The sequence below is a fragment of the Struthio camelus genome, chromosome Z, assembly GCF_040807025.1.
Source record: "Struthio camelus isolate bStrCam1 chromosome Z, bStrCam1.hap1, whole genome shotgun sequence".
Lineage (NCBI taxonomy): Eukaryota > Metazoa > Chordata > Aves > Struthioniformes > Struthionidae > Struthio > Struthio camelus.
In genome coordinates, this window is record NC_090982.1 from 9962001 (window position 1) to 9981598 (window position 19598).

General features: G+C 41.2%; 1 protein-coding gene across 7 annotated transcripts in view; it reads left to right on the forward strand.

Annotated features, from left to right (window-relative positions):
- DGKQ (diacylglycerol kinase theta) overlaps positions 1-19598 on the forward strand; it is a 113084-nt gene that overhangs the window by 85882 nt on the left and 7604 nt on the right. For all 7 annotated transcript variants that reach the window (XM_009677664.2, XM_009677665.2, XM_009677663.2 and 4 more), the window contains 7 exons: positions 3024-3175; positions 4563-4711; positions 5604-5785; positions 7307-7407; positions 14213-14359; positions 15925-16036; positions 18310-18462. In XM_009677664.2, the coding sequence (XP_009675959.1) occupies positions 3024-3175; positions 4563-4711; positions 5604-5785; positions 7307-7407; positions 14213-14359; positions 15925-16036; positions 18310-18462 (996 nt within the window). The remainder of the gene's footprint in view (positions 1-3023; positions 3176-4562; positions 4712-5603; positions 5786-7306; positions 7408-14212; positions 14360-15924; positions 16037-18309; positions 18463-19598) is intronic.

Genomic DNA, 19598 nt, shown 5'->3' on the forward strand with positions numbered 1-19598 from the left:
CAGGGTTAACACTTGGCAACTAGGAAGTTTAGATGGCAATTTTGTGGGAAGATGTAAATACATACTTGCAGTAATATATTTGCTTGGGTAAGATCTCAGACCACTTTCCAGAACATAGCTGTGCATTTGAATGTCTGAGACCTTACCAAGTCTCAAGAATCAGTGCGAGTCCCTGAAGATCTTTCTGAATTTTTTTAGTTACTTGATTTTAAACCCAGTACTTTAGAAACTCTCTGTTAAAGCAAGTAATATAAAACATGTGCTTAGTGTGTCATTTTTAAATGTCCACGATCAGTATTTTTACAAGAAAATTTCCTGACGAAGAAAAGGTAGTCAGACGCTCTTGTCTTCGTTCTAATAAGGTATTTGTTTGACAAAAGTTTTGGGCTGACTTCTTTCCTGTCACTCTCTTTTGGAAAAGATTTGTTTACTTTGAGTTACAGAGATGATTTTTTTTTTTTATTTCTATTTTTCTCTTCCTTTCCCTTCTCTCTCATTCTGCTTTTTTTGAACGCCAGAAGCTTTTGAGTGTGGAACCAGGCTCGAGACTTCAGATAGCTTATCTCGTTAAGAACGTTAAAATGATTGAAAGCAAAATGAGAGAAAAGCGGGAAGCAAGCGAGTGAGGATGCAACGCAGAGCAGAAGCTAGAAACAAGGGGTTTAGGATAGGAGCAGTTTGCCCCAGTATCCAGTGGGAAGCTTCTCTTCCTTTCAGAGCCCTTTGCTGCTTGCATGAGCAGTTTCCAAGGGAAAGCTTCGTAATGGGATATGGCAGATGATAGTGCGGTAGCTGATTTGATAACAAGAAGGGCTGTATTAAGAAGTCAGAATTTCGGTTGCCATTTTTATTAATGCCTGTGAAGGCTAGAGGGGAAGAAATTCAGCTTTCTAGCTGGGATGTGTGGATCCTGGAGATGTTGACATTACAATTCAAGAAGTCCTTCTTCTTTCACGCAACAGTGGCACGCATTGCTTTGCTTAGACTTCCTTTTGCTGGTTACAAATATGCTTTCTGTGTACTTAGCAGAAATAAATATATTCCTTCCCCCCTCCTCCTTCCCCCCGCTTTTTTCACGTTAGGCACAATGTGAATAACTGCTTCCCCTTTTTCAGTAAAGCCTGAATATGGAGGTGGGAGATTTTTTGACTTGGCAGTCTTGCACAGTAGGGTGTGAAGGTGGTCCATGAGGTTAAAGCTGGGTTCCCTGTGGGGTCTGCTGTGCAACCTTTGTCTTGCCCAGTCTAGCTGCTTTGCTGGCAGCGAGAAGCCTTGACAGTGAGACAGCAGGGCTATGTAGCTCTCTTGTCTCTCTGTCAGCCAAAATAGTCCTTGTCTAATTTTGTGGAGAAAACATATCCTCTTTGAAGCTGAATGTCTCTGTTCAGCAGAATCTAAAGCAAGAGGAAGGAAGGAGCAAGAGGAGCAATGCATACGTGCCTGCTGTTTCTCGTTTCTTAGTGTGTTTTCCGTTTGGGTCTACAAATCACAGCTGATGAAAGGAGATGTTTCCCATATAGGCAGTGACACAGAGGAGAGCGTTTTTTATGTAGCTGCTGATGCCTTGACACATAGGACAGGGTGTCGCTTTCAGAGCATTAGTGCCCAGGTCTTTTGGGGCACCAGAGCAGGTATCTGATACTGAGATGCACACAGCTATTGTTTATTTTTAAGCATCCAGATCAGCATACGAGTAAGCAATGATTTGGGGTATCTCAGTGTCAGGCTGCAGTTTGCTTTCCCAAAACATTACTCAATTGTTTGTCCTGTTTTCTCCATTCTTAGACATGGTTCATGCTCTTTTGTGGTTACTTATACACAGCAGCTGACTCGTTATCTGGGTGCTGGCTCGTCCCCTCTGTAGCTTTTTGGTATCTCTTCCCATTTGTAAGCTGTTGTCACACTGCTTCTCCTCCTCCAAATCATTCTTGTCTAAATGACTTATATTTAGCATTGTTGCTCTTTTCCCTGAATTCGGCCCGTCAGCTACGTGACAAATTACTGTTCCCTGAATGCTGTCCAATTCGTAAATACAAATTATCATAACTTAGGAACTGTGGCAAACAATTCTGTTTTGAGACACGCTTGTTGAAATGCCTGATAAACTTTTTTTAACTTAAACCTGCCCAATAGCCATATGAAGGTCTTAAGCCCTGTGACAGAAGGAATAGAAGGTGTCCAGGTATTTTCTGTTTTATGCATAATGAGCTAAGACCTGGTTTAATCCCAGTTCTTAGGTAGTATTTCTCATGATTAGAAGTTCTGATCTCTGTTTAGACTACAGGTACTGCTTCTGCACAGTACATTGTCTACCTCAGGAAATCACCTCATATATTATCTTCTGCCCTGTAGTGACTCTCTTTGAAATGGCCTCTGGAAGGGTACCAGGCTCCTCAGCAGCAGTCCTGCACTTTGAGTGCCATGTTTGTAGCAGGTCAGGAGGGGAGGTGGGAGCACCGTAAGGTCCTGGCACCAAATCTCCCTGGTTAAAATTTTAAATACGTATTTTTAGAAGACGCTTTCGGTCTCTTCTTCTCGTAGGGAGAGTTATGTCAGTGTCTGCCCTAAACTCCCTGAAAATGTTGAAATGTTTTGTCCTTATAATTTAAGTTTTGTGGTTGTCTTAGAAACCATGTAGAACAAACGTTTCAGCTGGTTTTTGGAAGGCATTCTCTTTTTGCAAGGAAAGTATTTGAATTAATATGATTCTGAAAGTCATTTTATCCCTCAAACTGTACTTTTCCGTATACTGTTTGCTGACAATTTTTAGCAAGGCCTAGTTATAGTGCCTCTGTTTTTAACATTAGGCCAACTCTGTAGTTTGAGTGGGGAAAGGACTCTTGAGTTTCCAGAAGAACAAGATCCGTAACTTGTCTGTCCATTATGTGGACGTTGAATCTGTTATTTGTTGAATATAGATTTTTTTTAATAAGCATCTAGGAAATATTTTTAAATGCTGTAGTGATTTTCCTGCCACAGTCATGTTTTTGGGTAAGACTTTTTTTTTTTTTTTTTCCTGTCAGGCTTCCAAGATACCACAGAACTGCTGCCCACTTCTTGTATTTGTGAATCCAAAAAGTGGAGGTCTAAAAGGTCGGGATCTGCTGTACAGTTTCAGAAAGCTGCTAAATCCTCATCAGGTCTTTGAACTTACTAATGGTGGCCCACTGCCTGGGTAAGTCATTGTATTTTCTTCACTTTATGGTTGATGTTATTTTATTAGCTGTTTTGGAAGGATCGGGTTCACCAGATATGAAGATCTAAATTGCATCTGTTCTCTGGATAAGTAGATCTAAATTACTTCCCTTTTACGCCTGAAGACCAGAGTGGTGGATCACTCCTTCCAACTGGTTCTTATTCTGACAACAAATGTAAACTTTCGGATTTCTAGAGAAAAGAGAACAGAGTAGTTCCTGATGCATGTGCTCATATCAAGGCGAGTAGAGTCCAGTCCTGGGAAAGTTATACAAACTTTATTATAATGCATAGCTAATGACTATTAAAAGTAAAAAGATTTTACGATAAAACAGAGTTGGAAAGAGAAATGTCATATTGCCTGACAGTGGTGCTCATTTTTGCGTTTATTTCTTCTGATATTTCATAGAAACTAACAGGAAATTATAAAAAAAAAATTTCTATCTTGACTCCTGGAACTTGGCCGCAATTGCAGAATTAGCAGGGCCTGCTACAACAGCTGCAACGTTTCTAAATATAAGCAACCGAACACGATGTGCTAGTAGGGAGGCAGTAACCGATTACTTGATTTAACGAACGTAGTTTTGTTACCAGCTCCGTATCACTGGGATAAACTACTGATGGTCGTAGTTTACTCAGAGTAGGCTGGTATTTTAGCAGTGCTTTAACAACAACTCTTAACAAGCTCTTCAAAGCAAATATTCTCCTAGTTTTCCTTGGAGAAATGGAGCTTATGCAGGAAGCAGGAACAACTGGAGCACACTAAGTTTTTTGTCAGAACTGTGCAATTCGACTGTCCTTCTAATGTAGTTCAAGCCTCAACTCAGGTGGTTAATTAACGTTGTTAAAGCCATAGAATTTTTCTGTAGCTGCATGGCAAAATGCTTTCACTTGCTTATTGCTCCTTGTGAAATGGGCGTTACAAATTCCTTTGCAGTATGTCTTGGTATGGAAGGATGAAAAGTCACAAAGTGTGAGAGCGAATAAGAAAACGGTGCTATATACTGTGCTGCAAATGCCGTCTAAACACCACACTTAACAGGGTAGAAAGTGCTAATTCAAGAAACCTAATGGTAATCTCCACAAAGCTTTAGAGAATCATAGATGTTCAAATTAAAACTGTGAATAGTTAAATCTCTGTATTTGGTGAGACAGGAACTCATTAACTCCATTAACTTATTATCTCGAGCTGTGAGAAGCCATAGGACATTGTGGTTTTCACTGTTTTTAAGCATGTGAAAGGAAGCTGGTGTGAATCTGTTGACTTGGTTAAATTTGATTCTGAAAGATCAAACACTGAGAGACTTTGTCTTTTCTATACTACGTTGTAACCTTTTGTCTTCCTTCTGCTCTTTTTCTAAATGCAGATTTCACACGTTCTCTAAAATCCCCTCTTTCCGAGTGCTGGTGTGTGGAGGTGACGGCACTGTTGGTTGGGTTCTTGGTGCGCTCGAGGAGATCAGGCACAAGCTGGTGTGTTCAGAGCCCTCCGTTGCCATCTTACCTTTAGGAACAGGTGAGCTCTAACTTCAGAAGCACTCGGCGCGCTCTGAAGTCACTCTCTTTTCATTCTCATGCTGCTTTGCTGTTAGGGTTACATGGCCCTGACCTCCGTTCCTCTTCTGAGTACGGTATGATTCGTGTTATTTAATGGCAAACTGGTTGTTTGGAGACTTAGGTGTCTTCTTAGTGCATGTGTGAATTGTGGTAGTAGTTCAGTATTAAACTTGTGGTGATGGAAATTCATGCAGCTTAGTTATTTCATGATCAGTTCTCCATGGGGTTTTCAGAAGGATTAGCTGCTGGGAAAAGTTGCTATCATAAACATAAAATCTAGCTTGAACTGGGGGCAGCAGAGAACAGAACAAAGACTCGTCTTTCCACGTAGCTCAGAGTTGTACTGAGGTTTTATTTTCCCTGTTAAGGTGTCGTTTGAGTTCAGCATTTTTTAACTCATGTAAGCTGATGGTCGTTTTCAGCCTGTCACGGGTGTGAAATGTAGGTACCTTAGATGTTTATTTTCTAGTGTAAGGGGGGAAAGATCTGTTCTCTCTCCCTTACCTCAGATTGCATCTATCAAACCACATGCACGCAGTATGTAGTTTCTTAATTTTGAGGCTTTTGAAGTTTCTTTATTTTGTGATGTTCTATGACAGTTGCATCCTCTGTCCCAGAAGGTGGGCTAGCCCCTAGTGTGGGCACACTGCTGCCTGCAGTTGTATATTGGCCCAAGAGCTTGAAATCCAGCTTGGATTTCCATCTGAAGCTTTGTACCTGGTAGTCCCACGAGACTTATGTGGGGAATTTTCTTGTGATTTGAGTTGTAGAATAGGACTGGTTGATGTTTTTATGCCTTTTGCTAACTGATTAAATGCAGCTGTATTTCGGGGTTCTTCACTGTTGCCCAGGTAATGACCTAGGGAGGGTGTTGCGCTGGGGAGCTGGCTACAGTGGGGAGGACCCCTACTCTATTTTGATTTCCGTGGATGAGGCGGACGATGTACTTATGGATCGCTGGACTATCCTTTTGGATGCCGAAGAGCCTGCTGAAGGTGCAGAGAATGGTGTGACAGAACCTGAGCCTCCGAAGGTGAGCCTGGGCGCCTTTGGGGCTTGATTTTGAGGAACTGTTGTTCTCCCAAAAGTTGCAAAGAAGATAGATTTAGCAGAGTTTACTCTTCTATTGCTCAGTCTTTTACTGCTCTTATATCTTTGTGCATGCTATTGGTGAGCTGTTCTTTAGCAAACATGGCATACGTCTGAATCTAGCACTTCAGTTTTGGTAAGACTGGTTGTTTGCCAAACACCTTTTCAGTTGTTTGGCAGGAATTATGTACAAGAGGGACTAATGAAAAGAGTTATGTGGCAATGGCATGCCTGTATGCTTCGGTTGGAAAGACATACGTTTCTGAAATAAGGAAAGCTTGTTGAAGGAAGGCCGAACGCTCTCCAGAAACGTTAGTGAAACCAGAGTGTTGACCAAAAAACCCAAGTCAAAAGAAGAAAAAATCTACTCTGATCTTTCTTGCCCCAGTTGGGAAAACTGTCTGTCAATTGCTAATATACACAAGGGGTATAAATCTTTTTCTGTCGTCTAACTGCCATTGAAAGGATATCCATCCGTCTGCGCTATTACTTTTTATTATTTTTGGAGTGAAAGTCCCTGTTCCTTGGTTCATGTCACTTCTTTCTGTTTTAGGAAAATTAAAAATATTGATCGGAGATGGTGACTTAGAGCTTTGATTGAATCCCGTTTCAGTTTATTTTCAGACAAACCAAGGAATTGGACAAAAAGGAGGTAGAGAAAAGAGAGCAGAAAAATTGTAAGGAGGTCAGCCCTTATCTTAGATTGTAGTTTAGTTGCTGGAAAATCCTAGGCATTAAATGTCAGTTTGAGAATTGAAATCGTTCAGGTTCCAGCTATTTTTAACTTGGTGGAGACAGGGTAGATTTGCCCAGAGTGCCTAATCTGCTTTTTAAAGATGAAGTGGTAAGAGAGTCAAGAACTAGGATAGAAAAAGCTATGCAATGAAGTGGCACGCAAAGGAAGAATTAATAACAAAAGTAGTTGAAATCTGTAGAAACTTGAGGTTGGCACATAGGGAGCTATTTAAAATGCAACTGAGTAGGTGAAATTGAGTTCTCTACTCATCTAGCATAAGGAAGTTACCTTCCAAGATAAGGGAAAGGATCTACCTAATGATGTCATGGTAAATCCATGGTTAATGCCAAACGTAATGGTGGTATTAATGTTCAATGAGTTGTGTAGCTGTTGCATAGAATCACTTTGAAAAGTTGCGTTGGTTTTATTTCTTCATTTACAGAACTTTCTGTGCTCAAGTTTCTTGTAATTAAGATTAAATTTTGACATTCCTGATAGTTTAGGTAGTTTTACTGCTTATATCAATAATTGTCCATATAGCGCTATTTTGATTGCGATGTCTCTGGAGCTTATTTTCTTAGGTCTGTTGTCAAGGTGCAGATGATTTGGAAGAATCATTTACAAAACATTCTTTCCATTGAAATTTTTCTGAAACCTTGGTTTGTACTGTAAGCCTTGAGGCAATAATGCGGGGGTGTTTTTTGTTTGTTGGTTTTTTTTTTTTGTCAGATTGTACAGATGAACAATTACTGTGGTCTTGGCATCGATGCAGAGTTGAGTTTGGACTTTCATCATGCTAGAGAGGAAGAACCAGGGAAATTTAATAGCAGGTAATCCTGGCGGAAAACAGGGATGGGGGGCAAATCTTTGTGTATTGTGGTATTTCATAATTTCTCATTTATACCATGACTGATAATCTTGAAATGTTACAAATAATATTACTTGAGGCAGGGGTGGCACAGGAGGAATTAAATTAACTATAAATTCTTACACATGGAATTTATTTGGGTTTGGGTTTTGTTTTTCCAAGTGAGAGAGCCAGAGTAGTGTTTTGGAAAAACTGTTGTTACTGTTCAGGATAGCAGGATAACTTATTTGCCAATATCTTCAATATCGAATATCAGTGAAATTTCAGGGTAATGGAAATCTCTTATTCAAAGCCTTTAGTAGAAAGAAGGTCAGTGCTGCTACGAGAGTAATAAACACGTTGCTCAGCACATCTTTGTACATACAGTTTCTGCCCTGCTGGGCTTTTTGATAGGTTGAAGACTTGCTTACTGCTATGGCAGTATCGCCGTGCTTGTAATAATGATAAAAAAAAATCTCTGAATCTTAATTGAGAGAATGTAGTACAAAAGATGTTCTCTGAAGGCTTTGGCCTTGCTGGCATGCAGATCAATCAATAAAAATATGTATTTTTTTCTTCCTGTAATCACTGAAACTGAAGAGAAAAAGAAATTGCATTTGTGTAATTAATCAGTAGTTCGTCATAGAAACCATTTCTGACTGCCTTTTATTCCCCTGTGTTTGTGAACTAATGTCCTCTAATTTGTCCTTCAGTTGCCAGAACAAGACAACTGCGATTGCACAGTATTCCAGTCCTTATTATTACGAATATTCTCTGACTGATTATGAGTATAATGATGTTTAATCCCATCCCTCTTGCAGTATTCTGTCTGTCGACACAGCTCTTGCTCAAATATTTTCTTTAAAATGTAATAGTAAGAGTAATAGTAAGACTGTTTGTGGTACATAAATTACTATTAATGCAACAGGCCACTGAATTGCGTAAGTAAGAACATCAGCATAGGTAATAACCTCAGCTAATACGTTTGCATATAGTAGGGCCTGAGCCAGTGTATAAAATCATTCTAGACTTATTTGAGAAAACAATATAAGAATTACGCTTACTGTGCCTTTAAAATATACTACTATGACTTTGCAGAGCTGCAGCACTTTAGAAGATGCATCCTTTCCTTATTGCCACTGCCTTTAAGCGTTATGCTCTGACCTTTATTGCCTTGTGTGCTTTTTATCCTTTGAGTCTATCTCAGCCAGCCCGCAGCGTGCAGCATCTGCAGTGCAGTAGGCAGTGACCTGGTATCTTCCTTGCAGGCCTTTTACATACATATTTGGACACAGTGCAAGGAGGATGTCTTGAAGATCATGTGTGGAAGGAGACCAGAAGGGATTAGATATTTTTCATAATTGGAGATCTTGAAAAGGAACTTGAGCTAATGAGTTGATACTGAGGTAAAGGTGTACAGTCTTGCAGGGGACAAACAGGTAACGCAGTCCAGTGCTGCCGACACGATTGCTGCCCTTCAGTGCCAGTGCAATGGTTGTCACAATTGCTGGCTTTCCCCTTTCCCAGGATATGCATGCTCTTTTTCTTTCTTTCCATAAAATAACTAAAAGGTGTCTGCCTGAGCCCAGATGCAACAGCTGCTGACACGTGGAACGGGCTGCTCTTGCTTGCGGGACGGGAAGTTTGATGTTGTGGCAGTAGAGACTGTGGGTGCTCCTTGGAATAAAAATGGGCTTGAGTGCTCTCTGAATCAAGACCTTAGGCTGGTAAACATCCTGGCAACTGTGTGCTTTCTGGCCTCTCCTTGCAGAGAGAAAGTGTCTTTCCTTGCTCAGGTGTCCTTGTCCTTTGGCTAGTAGCTCACAGTTCAATGGTGATTTCCCTGCAAGGAATTTAGACCCAAACTTGCATCACAGCGCAGATAGAAACAGTGCATGTTTTTGCTGTGATGCCGTTTCAGTTGTGGAGTGCCGTGCTTTGTGAGTATTTTTTCATGGTCAGAAACCACAAATGAGAGCATCTGCCTACATTCCCCATTCCCATGGGATCCTGCAGCAGTCTTTAGGGTTGCCTGTTATAGGAGAGACCACATCATCTTTGTGCCATCCCAAATCGGCAAGAGACTGCTGGGACAGCCCTTCTCATGGCTGAAAGGTGAGGCAGAGAGAATACTCTGCCCAGCTTAATGGAAGTTCAGAATTTTTTGCCAAGATGCCAAGCTGCTCTATCTTTTGGGGCGGCAGGTTGATAGTTTTGGTCATTTGGTTTCTCATATATGGGATTTAGTGTGCTGCAGGAGCTGCTGTCTGATTCACTTTTTTCCCATTTGGGTCCTCTCCGTGTGAATCTGGTGATGCTGTTTTCTGGTCAGTAAAATCATCTCAGTAAAATCACCCAAACAGGTTCTAATCACTGCTCTGAGTTCTAGCGTCCCTTAGCTTTTGCAGTGGGGTTTTCTCGAGATGGGATGGTAAGATTGCTGGACTGGGTGGGAGGTGCACGTTATTTTCCTTGATAACTCTTTGTGCTGTGTACTGCAGTTATGAACGCTTTGCTTACTTCCGAGAGATGTTACCTAGCTGGTTATTACTGCTCGTGGGAAATTTCAGTAGAATGCCTGGCACATAGATTTCTTATCCAGCACCTTTAAAAAAAATCCCCAAACCTACCCTTTTTGATAAGCAGCACCTGGCAAGAGCTCTGAAAAGTCTAGATTTTTGCATCAACTCACTTGGCTTCTTAGTAACTCTCAAAGGCTGGCTTTCTTGTTGTTGTTGTTTTTTTTTTTTCGTGAAAGCTTGGAAAGTAGTTGTTGATGGTCTTACTTTCTCTTGCTACCGGAGATGCATGTTAAAATTTCTAATATAAATCACAGTATGGAATACTTAAGCTTCCAGTAAGCTATGTATAGATGTTGTTTCCATCAGTCTAGTTACCAAATACTGGCTTTTGAGGGGTCAGAAACTCTTAAGTAAGTTAACAAGCATTAACCTGTCCTTACCCATTTTCTAAACTGTTCAGACTTAGGCAATTTGATAGTGTTTGACATAACTATTGATATCATAACTAATAATCACAAATAACATGAAAGAAGCGTTTTTCAGAAGCACTTCATTGTTCTTCCTTTGTTTTCTTTGCTAATAGAAAGGTTAAATTCTCAGGATATAGGATTGATTGTTCTGCATACTGCAAAAGGCTAAACAAAATTCATCTGTGTTCATAATGCAGTTGATAACTAGGCGTAGCGCTGATGATCAGTACAGCCTTGGATATATTTTAGTCAGCTCTGAGAATCTGCAGTTTCTCTGCAGAAGATCTTCCCTTTGGGTTTGCAAGAAATACCTTCTGCAAAGTCTTTTTGCAGTGCATTTTTTTCTTCTACAGCTGTTCCCAACATACCATCTCCATTTTACTTTGGAGTAAAGTGGAGCTGGTGTTTGCAGTTGTTTTGTTGTTGTGATAGACAAGTAAAAAAGAATTATACTGATGTTCTGCTTCAGATAGTCAATATTGAGTTAGGCAACAGCAGAAAAAGCTGAGGAAACAGAATGATTGTTTTTGAGCTATATTCAATATTTTCTTGAGTAGTCAATAAAATACAAGTTACACGAGAGCTGGTACTAGAGTTCTCTGATTACCAAGTGTACTTCCCATTGAAATGTGTGATCTTGGCTCTTTAGAAGTTTGGGATTTCTGCTTTTTTAGACAGTGTAGAGGTGGAGAAGTACTTCTCCCAACCTTCTTCCATTCCTCAGTGGAGGTATCTATTTGACTCCCTGCTCTCAATCCGTTTCCTGTCTTGCTGCTGCAGAGTCCAGGCAAATTTGTAGTAGATGGGGCCATGGAGGTGCCCATGCTATCCCATAATGGTATTTAGCATTTTAGTCAGAGATATTGGCTCACAGCCATTGGGGCTGAGCCCAGAACTGCCCCAGCACTGCCTGACCAGCTCACCCAGAGCAGGTCTGAGCAGTACCTGCCCACAAGCAACTCGTGCCCCAGAGAAAGAGAGGATCCAGGATACACTTAGGCAGCAGGTTTGGGCCTCATCGAGAGTGCCAAGACACCTTTTTTTTTTTTCTCCTTTTTTCCTTTGAAATTTAGAGGGCTGGTGAGCTGTTATAGCCGATGCTGTAAAAGCTACTCTACCGTTGCCAGTTGCTCTTGGAGCCAGGAGCATCCTGCGTTTCTTTGACTTTACGTAGGGACGACTCTTGTAACTGAGGGTGTGATGCTCCAGGTTACTGTGCAGCACTTTGGATGAGCCATGCTTTTGCTGCTTTCCCTCACCAGGCATTTCCTCTCTACCTGTGAGGCAAAACTGACATCTTTCCCTTTGCAAGATCCAGCCGGGGTTGAGGAGCACCAAGGTGGGAGCAGTTCAGCCCTCTGCCTCCTGGGGAAGGAGGGCAGTGTATCAGAGCTCTCTGTTTCTGCAGCAGCCTTGTAGCACTGCAAAGGTGCTTATTGCTTGGGCAACAGCAACAGAGTCAGTGCCCCGTTAACCTAATTAAGTTGATGCTGTGGTGTCTTCCCCGAGCCTGTCAGGACTCGGTGATGAGGCTTAGTAAGGGAAAAGGGTGTTCTTCAGTTTATTCTGCTAAGGATGCATACAGAATTGTAATACTTAAAAGCTTTTGTTCACTTTCATAATCCAGCAAACTAATCCCATATAGGATCCTCTTTTTTATTCCAAGATCTTCACTTACCTAAACTGAAGGAGTAGACCTTTTGACTGTCCTTCTGGTAAGGTGTAGCTTTATGAATGTGGTCAACAGAGCATTCGGCGGTATGTGCATGTTGACCGTATTTGGAGTGCATCTTTTGTAGGAAGACAAACCAAAGGGTAATGTCACCCTGGATGGTAAGTCAAATCCATCTAGCTAGCAGGATGTTAAGTGAATGTTTGTACTCCACAGAACATCCCAGATAATTCTGGGATGGCAGACACCTTGTAGGTGTTGCAGCCAAGCTGGTACAGGACTCGCTGGCTCCGTGGGAAAAGATGACCTAAGCAGACCCATGCCTCTTCCCCATTAGTATCGTTTACATCAGTGACCTAGAGTGAGAGTTGTGCCTCCTAATATATACCTTGATTTCCTTCAGCACAAAAAAGAGAGATTGCTCCCAGAAATGACTTCTTCCTTCCTGCCTTTCTAATTAACTTTGGCAAAACTACTATCTGCAAAGTGTATGTAACCAAAGATTAGGAGATGCTATTCTTTCTGACAGATGGGCAAGCTAACGTGTAATGTGCTGCAGCTAGCTGTAGACTGGCAGCGTCCACTTACGCTTTCTCCCGTAATCGTGTCCCCCATGTAGATGCATGAAAAAGTGGTGCCCTTCTGTAGCAGTGGATGTGCAAAGTTCACCCTTACACGCTTGATTAGCCATTTTAATTGTAACTTCTCTCAGTCACCTGCAAAACTGTTTGGTAGGTGGTGACTTTGTGATGTTACAGGAATCATTTTGATTGTTCTTATTTGGTGGCAATGTCCTAATGACATATATAAAAGGAATGGAATATGTATGCAAGCATGGAGTGACTGGACTTTCTCTCTGACGATTTTCACACCTCATCATGCATCACGGGGTGCCGTGCCCAGTGTGTCTGGACCCTGCGGACCTCAGTGATCCATTACAGTTTTCTTAGAAGTCATGAAAGTCAGGACTGTGTCTGCAGTCGTTGTACTGTGCTATGTACTCTTTCGGTTTCTGAAGCTTGCTTCTTCATGGAACACAAGTTAGTATCTCTTGGAGATATATAAAGTGCCGTGTTTCCTGTCTGTATTCTGTTATTTTTCAGTGGTAATTAATGCATTCAAAACAGACAAAGCGTGTCTTAGCATAGATGTATCTTTTGGCCTTGTCTGGAGTAGAAGCATGTATTAAATCATGTTACACGTCACATACCTCTAATTCTGTGCTATGTAAAACTATTAGCGCATAGGACTAATCGTTCCCAATGTAGTAGTTCAAAGAAACTGAAAAGTCTCTATCTGAAGAGTTGATTGTAACCCATATGCTAAATTGGCTGTCTTCCCCACTTGAATACCTGCACCGTTTAGACACGCTGCTGGAGACATTTAGCAGAGTTGTATTCCAGTGACACCCGTGTGCTAATAGGGTCAAAGAATGGAAATTCATGCTTTTTTGGTTTTCCTGAAGGCAATGTATCCCAACGTCTCCATTATAGAGGAAAAGACTATGTGTTTCACTGCCATTTTGTTTACATTACTCTTAAAATATTTTGACCTTTCTGTTAAATCTTGCTGTGTGTTTTTGTTAATTCTTTCTCATTTTTTAACTCTAAAGTTAGAGACATTAGAAGTCTGTCACAGGTCAAAATTATTATGCATGTTTTAAGTTTCTACAGCTGTGTATATTTAAAACAAATCAGCAATATGTAAAGCCTAGGCTTGCTAAGGTTTTTGTGCCTTAATCCGTCATTGCATGATCAAACATTTGAAAGCATTTCATGAAGACTCGTAGGTCTTAATTAAAAATGCAGTTTTTCAGCCCAGAAGTTTACTTTTCAAAGAAACTTTGTTTTCAGGCAACATTTTAAGAATAAGGATTTTTCCGTGATACAATTTTGCAGGTCTCTAATCAACAGTATAATTTGTCGCATAAGTAAATGGAATAAGCAGTAGCAGTTTGTGGTTTACACTTTGTTTCTGGAATAAAGCTAGAAGAGTTCACAGAGGTTTTTGATTGAAAAATTGTTTAAGCATACCTGCTAGGGGACAAAGCTATCACATGTATGAGGAGAAGAATACTATGCTGGGCTTTATCATTTCAGTAACAATATGCTGGCCTGCTCCTAGGTTTCACAACAAAGGAGTTTACGTGAAAGTTGGGCTGCAGAAGATAAGTCATACCAGAAATCTTCACAAAGACATAAAGCTTCAGGTGGACCAGCACGAGGTGGAGTTGCCAAGTATAGAAGGACTCATTTTTATTAATATCCCCAGGTAAGAAGGAGAGGAAGGGTCCTGTCTTGTTACATATCTCTATGTATGTATGGAAGTGCTGCTTGGTATTTGAACGTCGCCCCCGTTATTAAATGGTCTAGACTGATAGATGACTATTACTGAATCTTCTTGATTATTACCCCCTCCATGACCCTGGCTTTGTAGCTGTGCCTACGAAAGCTAACTCTCAGTACTGTTTTGACATCTTGGTGGAACCACCTGGTTTTGCCAGTGCGCGCCCCTGTACATTTGCTGTTTCTTCTCCTGTGTCCTAACGTTAATTTGGAGTGGTTTCTTCACCAAAAAGTCTGAATACTTCTTGGGACCAGCTTTCTGGTAAAACATGGCTTTTTCGGCATGGTCAGCTGGCCTTTAGTTTCTGTCCCGTACCATTTTCTGCCTGCCTTAAAAGCACTTTGAACCATTGATCAGATTTCACCATCTATGACTTGTGGGATCATGAAAGATGATCAGTTTGCAGGCATTTTGTGGCCAGCTGGAGACCAGGTGCCTGAGGAGCTTCTCCAGTGATGGCCAGGCAGGATTAAGTAATCAAACGCCATGTAGGTCCAGCAGCCACTTGGTCAGTCAGGATGTGCAGGGTGGCTGCACAGTGTTATGCAGGTAGCTTTTAGCAGCCGAATTACCGTGGGAGGGGGGCAGTCCTGACACCTGCAGGGGGCTGGAGTTATTGCTGTGGAAGAAGGGGGGCACAAATCTGTAGGAGACCTGGCTTCCTTAGATGTGCTGTTGATGGCATGGCTTTTGGTTTGCACAGAAACAACAGGTGCTCAGTTCTGCCCATGCTTTATTTTCAGATATGCCGTTATCCTAAACTGTCTAGATCTCTTTCTGTTTTAGTCTGAAAATACATACGCACACATATGTACACATGTACATGCACACAGGCATACATGCATATGAGAACTGTGAAGGAAAAAGATCATGATTAGCATTGAGCAGTCAGTGCACTAAAAAAACAAGAAAGTGATTTGAGGAAGGAAGGCCGATACGGCATAGAGAACAGCTTTTAATTGTCAGAAGCATGTGTGAGGATGGAGGTGCATGAATACCTGTTAAAATACTAATGAGTTTCACCAGATGAAGAAATAAAAATTTGACACTTTACCTTCAGTTATTTACCTTTAGTTTAGTCCCTTCAGTAGCTTCTATGAATATTGTCAAGATCAGTAAGAGCTATATTAACTCTTTAATCCTCAGAAGTTAAAGGTCAGAGAGGCCATAACCTCTCTTTCCCAGCAAACTAAAACTCTTTGGAGTTACTTTTCTCACGTTTCCCTTTTTTTTTTTTTTTCCTTTCAAGTGGAGACTGCTTACTTCACTACTTCTTTCACTCCTGAAATATCTCATCAGAAGTCTTCCACGTTTTAGGAAGTTTTCCTGCTTTTACAGCGCAGGATAACCGTGCTGTCCGCCTCCAGCTGGTGGGGAGCAGTGCCCAGCTCTTGAAGCCTGGCAAGCGCGCCCGGTCTCGTGCCGGTGGGGTGGTCAGCAGGGGAGCCCGGCGTCCACGGGGTGGTCACCCTGGTGTTTTCTCCACGCAGCTGGGGGTCCGGAGCTGATCTCTGGGGGTCAGACAGCGACAATCGCTTTGAGAAACCGCGGATCGACGATGGCTTGCTCGAAGTTGTCGGTGTGACTGGCGTTGTTCACATGGTAAGTTGGTGCCCCGGTAAGAGCTGTGCGATTCGTGTCCCGAGCAGCAGAGCGGAGAGAAAGAAGTGTGTTCCCTTGATCCGCCAGTGGGCCTCTCTCTGGTAAATGCGTTGTCTACGACTAGCTTATTCTTATAATAACTAGTGCATTGCAAACGTTGACTCCTAAAAAATGCCAATCTGTGCTAAGCATTTATTCAGGTACTTGTTGCCTCATGCAGAAATGGTTATAGGCCGTAAAACAGAATTCCTGAGCAACATTGGCTGTTACGTGAACGAAGCGTTCAGGCATCAAGCGTTCAGCTGTGACTAGTATGCCCATGCACTGACTACAGTGGCCTTCATAACCTGCTTTGGCAATCCCTGTCCAGGTGCCAGACTTCAACAGACAAAACAGAAACAGAAGAAATCTGGGTTGGGATGTATTAGACGTGTAAAAAACTTGTTAAAGTGCATAGGAAAATGCCTAATTGCTTCAGTAGGCTTTGTACCAACCAGAAACATACAGATATAGACACGTATGTACCTACCAAAAAGCACAGTCCTGTTTCTCGCGAAACTGAGAAACAGGACCGTGTTTTTTGACGCAGAAGGGGAAATGTAAGTTACACAAAACAATGCAAAGTTAAGACTGAAGGAAATGGAATGCATTTGCTTGTCTCTTCTCTAGTAATGAAGAGATACAGAATAAAAATCAAATATAGTAATCAAATAATCATAAATAATAAAAGGAGGATGCAAATTGGCTTTCTTTTGTATTTTCTGTGCTTTCTTTGTTTTTTGTCCTTTAAATCTATTGATGTATTTTGTTCAGGATAATTTCAGAAATTCTCTACTCTGTACCTGTGTCTCTTCAAGCTGTTGTTATGTAACATAATGACAGCACTAGTGTCCTTCTTACTTGTAAATAAAATGATGCATTAAGTTGTGGGTGGGGACTATGAAACTAGCTTATTTCCGAATACAGAATGCATTACCTTTATCATAACCTTTATCATGGTGTCAAAACAAAACAGTTTACAGGATGAAAAACAAGATTTGATTTTAGTGTTAGGAGATCACCCGTTCTTCACCTCAGATTTTTTGTAAGTATACTGTTATACCTCATCACAGTCAGTCTGCCCTTAATTGGCAGAGAGATTCCTTTAAGACAAGTGGCTTCATCATTGTCTGCCACAGGTTATCCAGTACCTTTCTCTGAAAAGTTAATGCTAGCTGCTTGTGGTCTGAATGCTACATAAAACAGATGAGAGGTTCTGCAGGGAATGTTATGGCTCAATTTGTGCAGCTGTAATTCTTCTGTGTATTAGTTATGTGTTACAACGGCCTGCTATTAACACTGCCATCCTGTGGGTTTTGTTTTTGTCTTTTAATATTTCTCTCAATATTTTAAGAAGTCTGCTACTGAAAAGGTGGTCAGGTAACTAGAGACAACAAATCCATACAGCCACCAAAAATGGAAAAGGTGGGTACTTAAAATTGTTTGTGCAGCTCAACCTTTGGGGTCTGCCAACTTTGCAGTTTTATAATTTGGGTCTTTTAAATAAAACCAATGTAAAACAATGCATCAGAAGAAGTGGTTCGCTAGAGATGCTTGAAAATTTTAACTAGTTAGAAGTAACAAGGAATACACCATTCTATTGGAATATGAATGTTAACAAACCTGTGCTCTGGCTTTGTGGTCTCGTGTTAAGGTTTTTACCCGCATGTTTGGTGCCTCTACATATTCCCTAAGAGGATTTGTAGCAGGAAAGTTTACTTTGCGTCACATCTTACAGGTAACACTGAGCTGTTAGTTGTAGATGAATATGGAGTTGAATATGGCAAAATTCTCTCTCCATATTCATGTGCTAAAGCGCTTCCAGATTCTCAAGTTTTGCATAGAGCACTGTCCACGTGTGTAGTTAAAGGGTGTGAAAATGTGTTTACTACTTTATGCAGGGAAAGGAGTGAAAGTGAACAAGATTTTTGTGAGTGTGTGCTCCTTTACCAACCTGAATGTAGAAGTGACTTCACTACGTAAGTGCTGCCTCCGGCAGCGTTCTGCAGGGATATTTTGAGTTTATCTTCACGCGATGACTTAAAGGATTAATGTTGCATCAGTACGTGCGTGCCCTTCAGATTTTACTTACGCAGTTCTTTTATCTGAAATTTGGAATTTCAGCTGGCAGTATGGCTCTATCCACGTCCTCTCCCAGGCCAAGTGCAGCAAAGATTTATTTGTGCTTCTTGGGCTTTGGGGTGGTTGATCTCCTGGCTTTTACTTCCTGACAGGGTCAAGTACAAGGCGGTCTTCGATCAGGAATCCGCATAGCCCAAGGCTCGTACTTTCGCGTCACTCTCCTAAAGCCGATTCCAGTTCAAGTTGATGGAGAGCCCTGGATCCAGGCGCCAGGCCAAATTATTATTTCTGCTGCAGGACCAAAGGTACTGGCTGTAGGTTTGTCTCAGCAGTTTGATTTTGTTCAGTGGATGTTAGCGTTGTTTTTCTTGCTCCTTGTTGTGTTCTGATGGTTGACCTTAATGGAGCTAGTCAGGAGAGTGTTATAATTGTTAGATAAACGCATAGCAGCTTCTGCAGAGACTGGTTTGATGGCCCTCTCTGCTGACTATTTAAGAAAATAGTCTGTGAGCTTCAGCCAAGTGGTCACATTTTTTTCCCTCTGTTGAGATCTCCAAGCAGCGTTGCTTGCACTGAAGCAGATCAGAGTTACGAAGGCAGTGGCAGTGCGGTAAAGTGTGTGAGGGGGAGAGCGGTCTGCTGACAGTGCTGGGGGAAGGATGGTCTGTCCTTTTAAAAAAAAAAAAAAAAAGCAAACTGAACAACGGGGTAGGAGGGTCTGAGGAAAAAAAGGCTTCAGAATAAGTAGTTGTCCATTTTCCCATATATCTCAATGCTTATGTAGAAGGAGAGGAGGATCAGCTGCCTAAGGATTAATTTTTCCATTGACGTTGAAATAGCGAAAGGACCGTTTTGCGGTAGCTGGCTCTCAGTTGGGGGCATGCAGATCTGCACATTTGTCTGCTGCCTTCAGGTTGCCTTTTTAACTTACAGCTATTTATTGCTACAGGCAATCTTAGAGAATACCTGGCCCTCCTGGTAGAAAGCAAACATTCTTGTGGAGGAGAAATAAGTGAAAAAGAAGGTCATACCTCAAATGTTTCAAAACATTTTAAACTTTATTCTTTTTTATAAAAGAGAGAGAGAGAGAGAGAGAGAGAGAACAAACGTGAGATTTGTCCTTCCAATGCGAAACATTCATATCTTTTAGGTTAGTGACTAGTAGTGTTTTCTGTATGTGTGTGTTTGTATATATGTTTGCACATACATCCTGTATACACAAACACACATATACATACATGTCTTGATATATTTCTCTACATATACCTACTTGTATAAATATTTATGTTTAAAAAGCAGTTAATCCTATAGCTTTCTAAATCAAGGTGCTTAAGTTAGTTGTATATTTAAATTGTTTTTCTCTTGCAGTAGCAACATCTTACTCATTTATTAGTTGCCTTAGATCTGATTGTAGGTGACTACAGAGACTTTGATCCTCGCT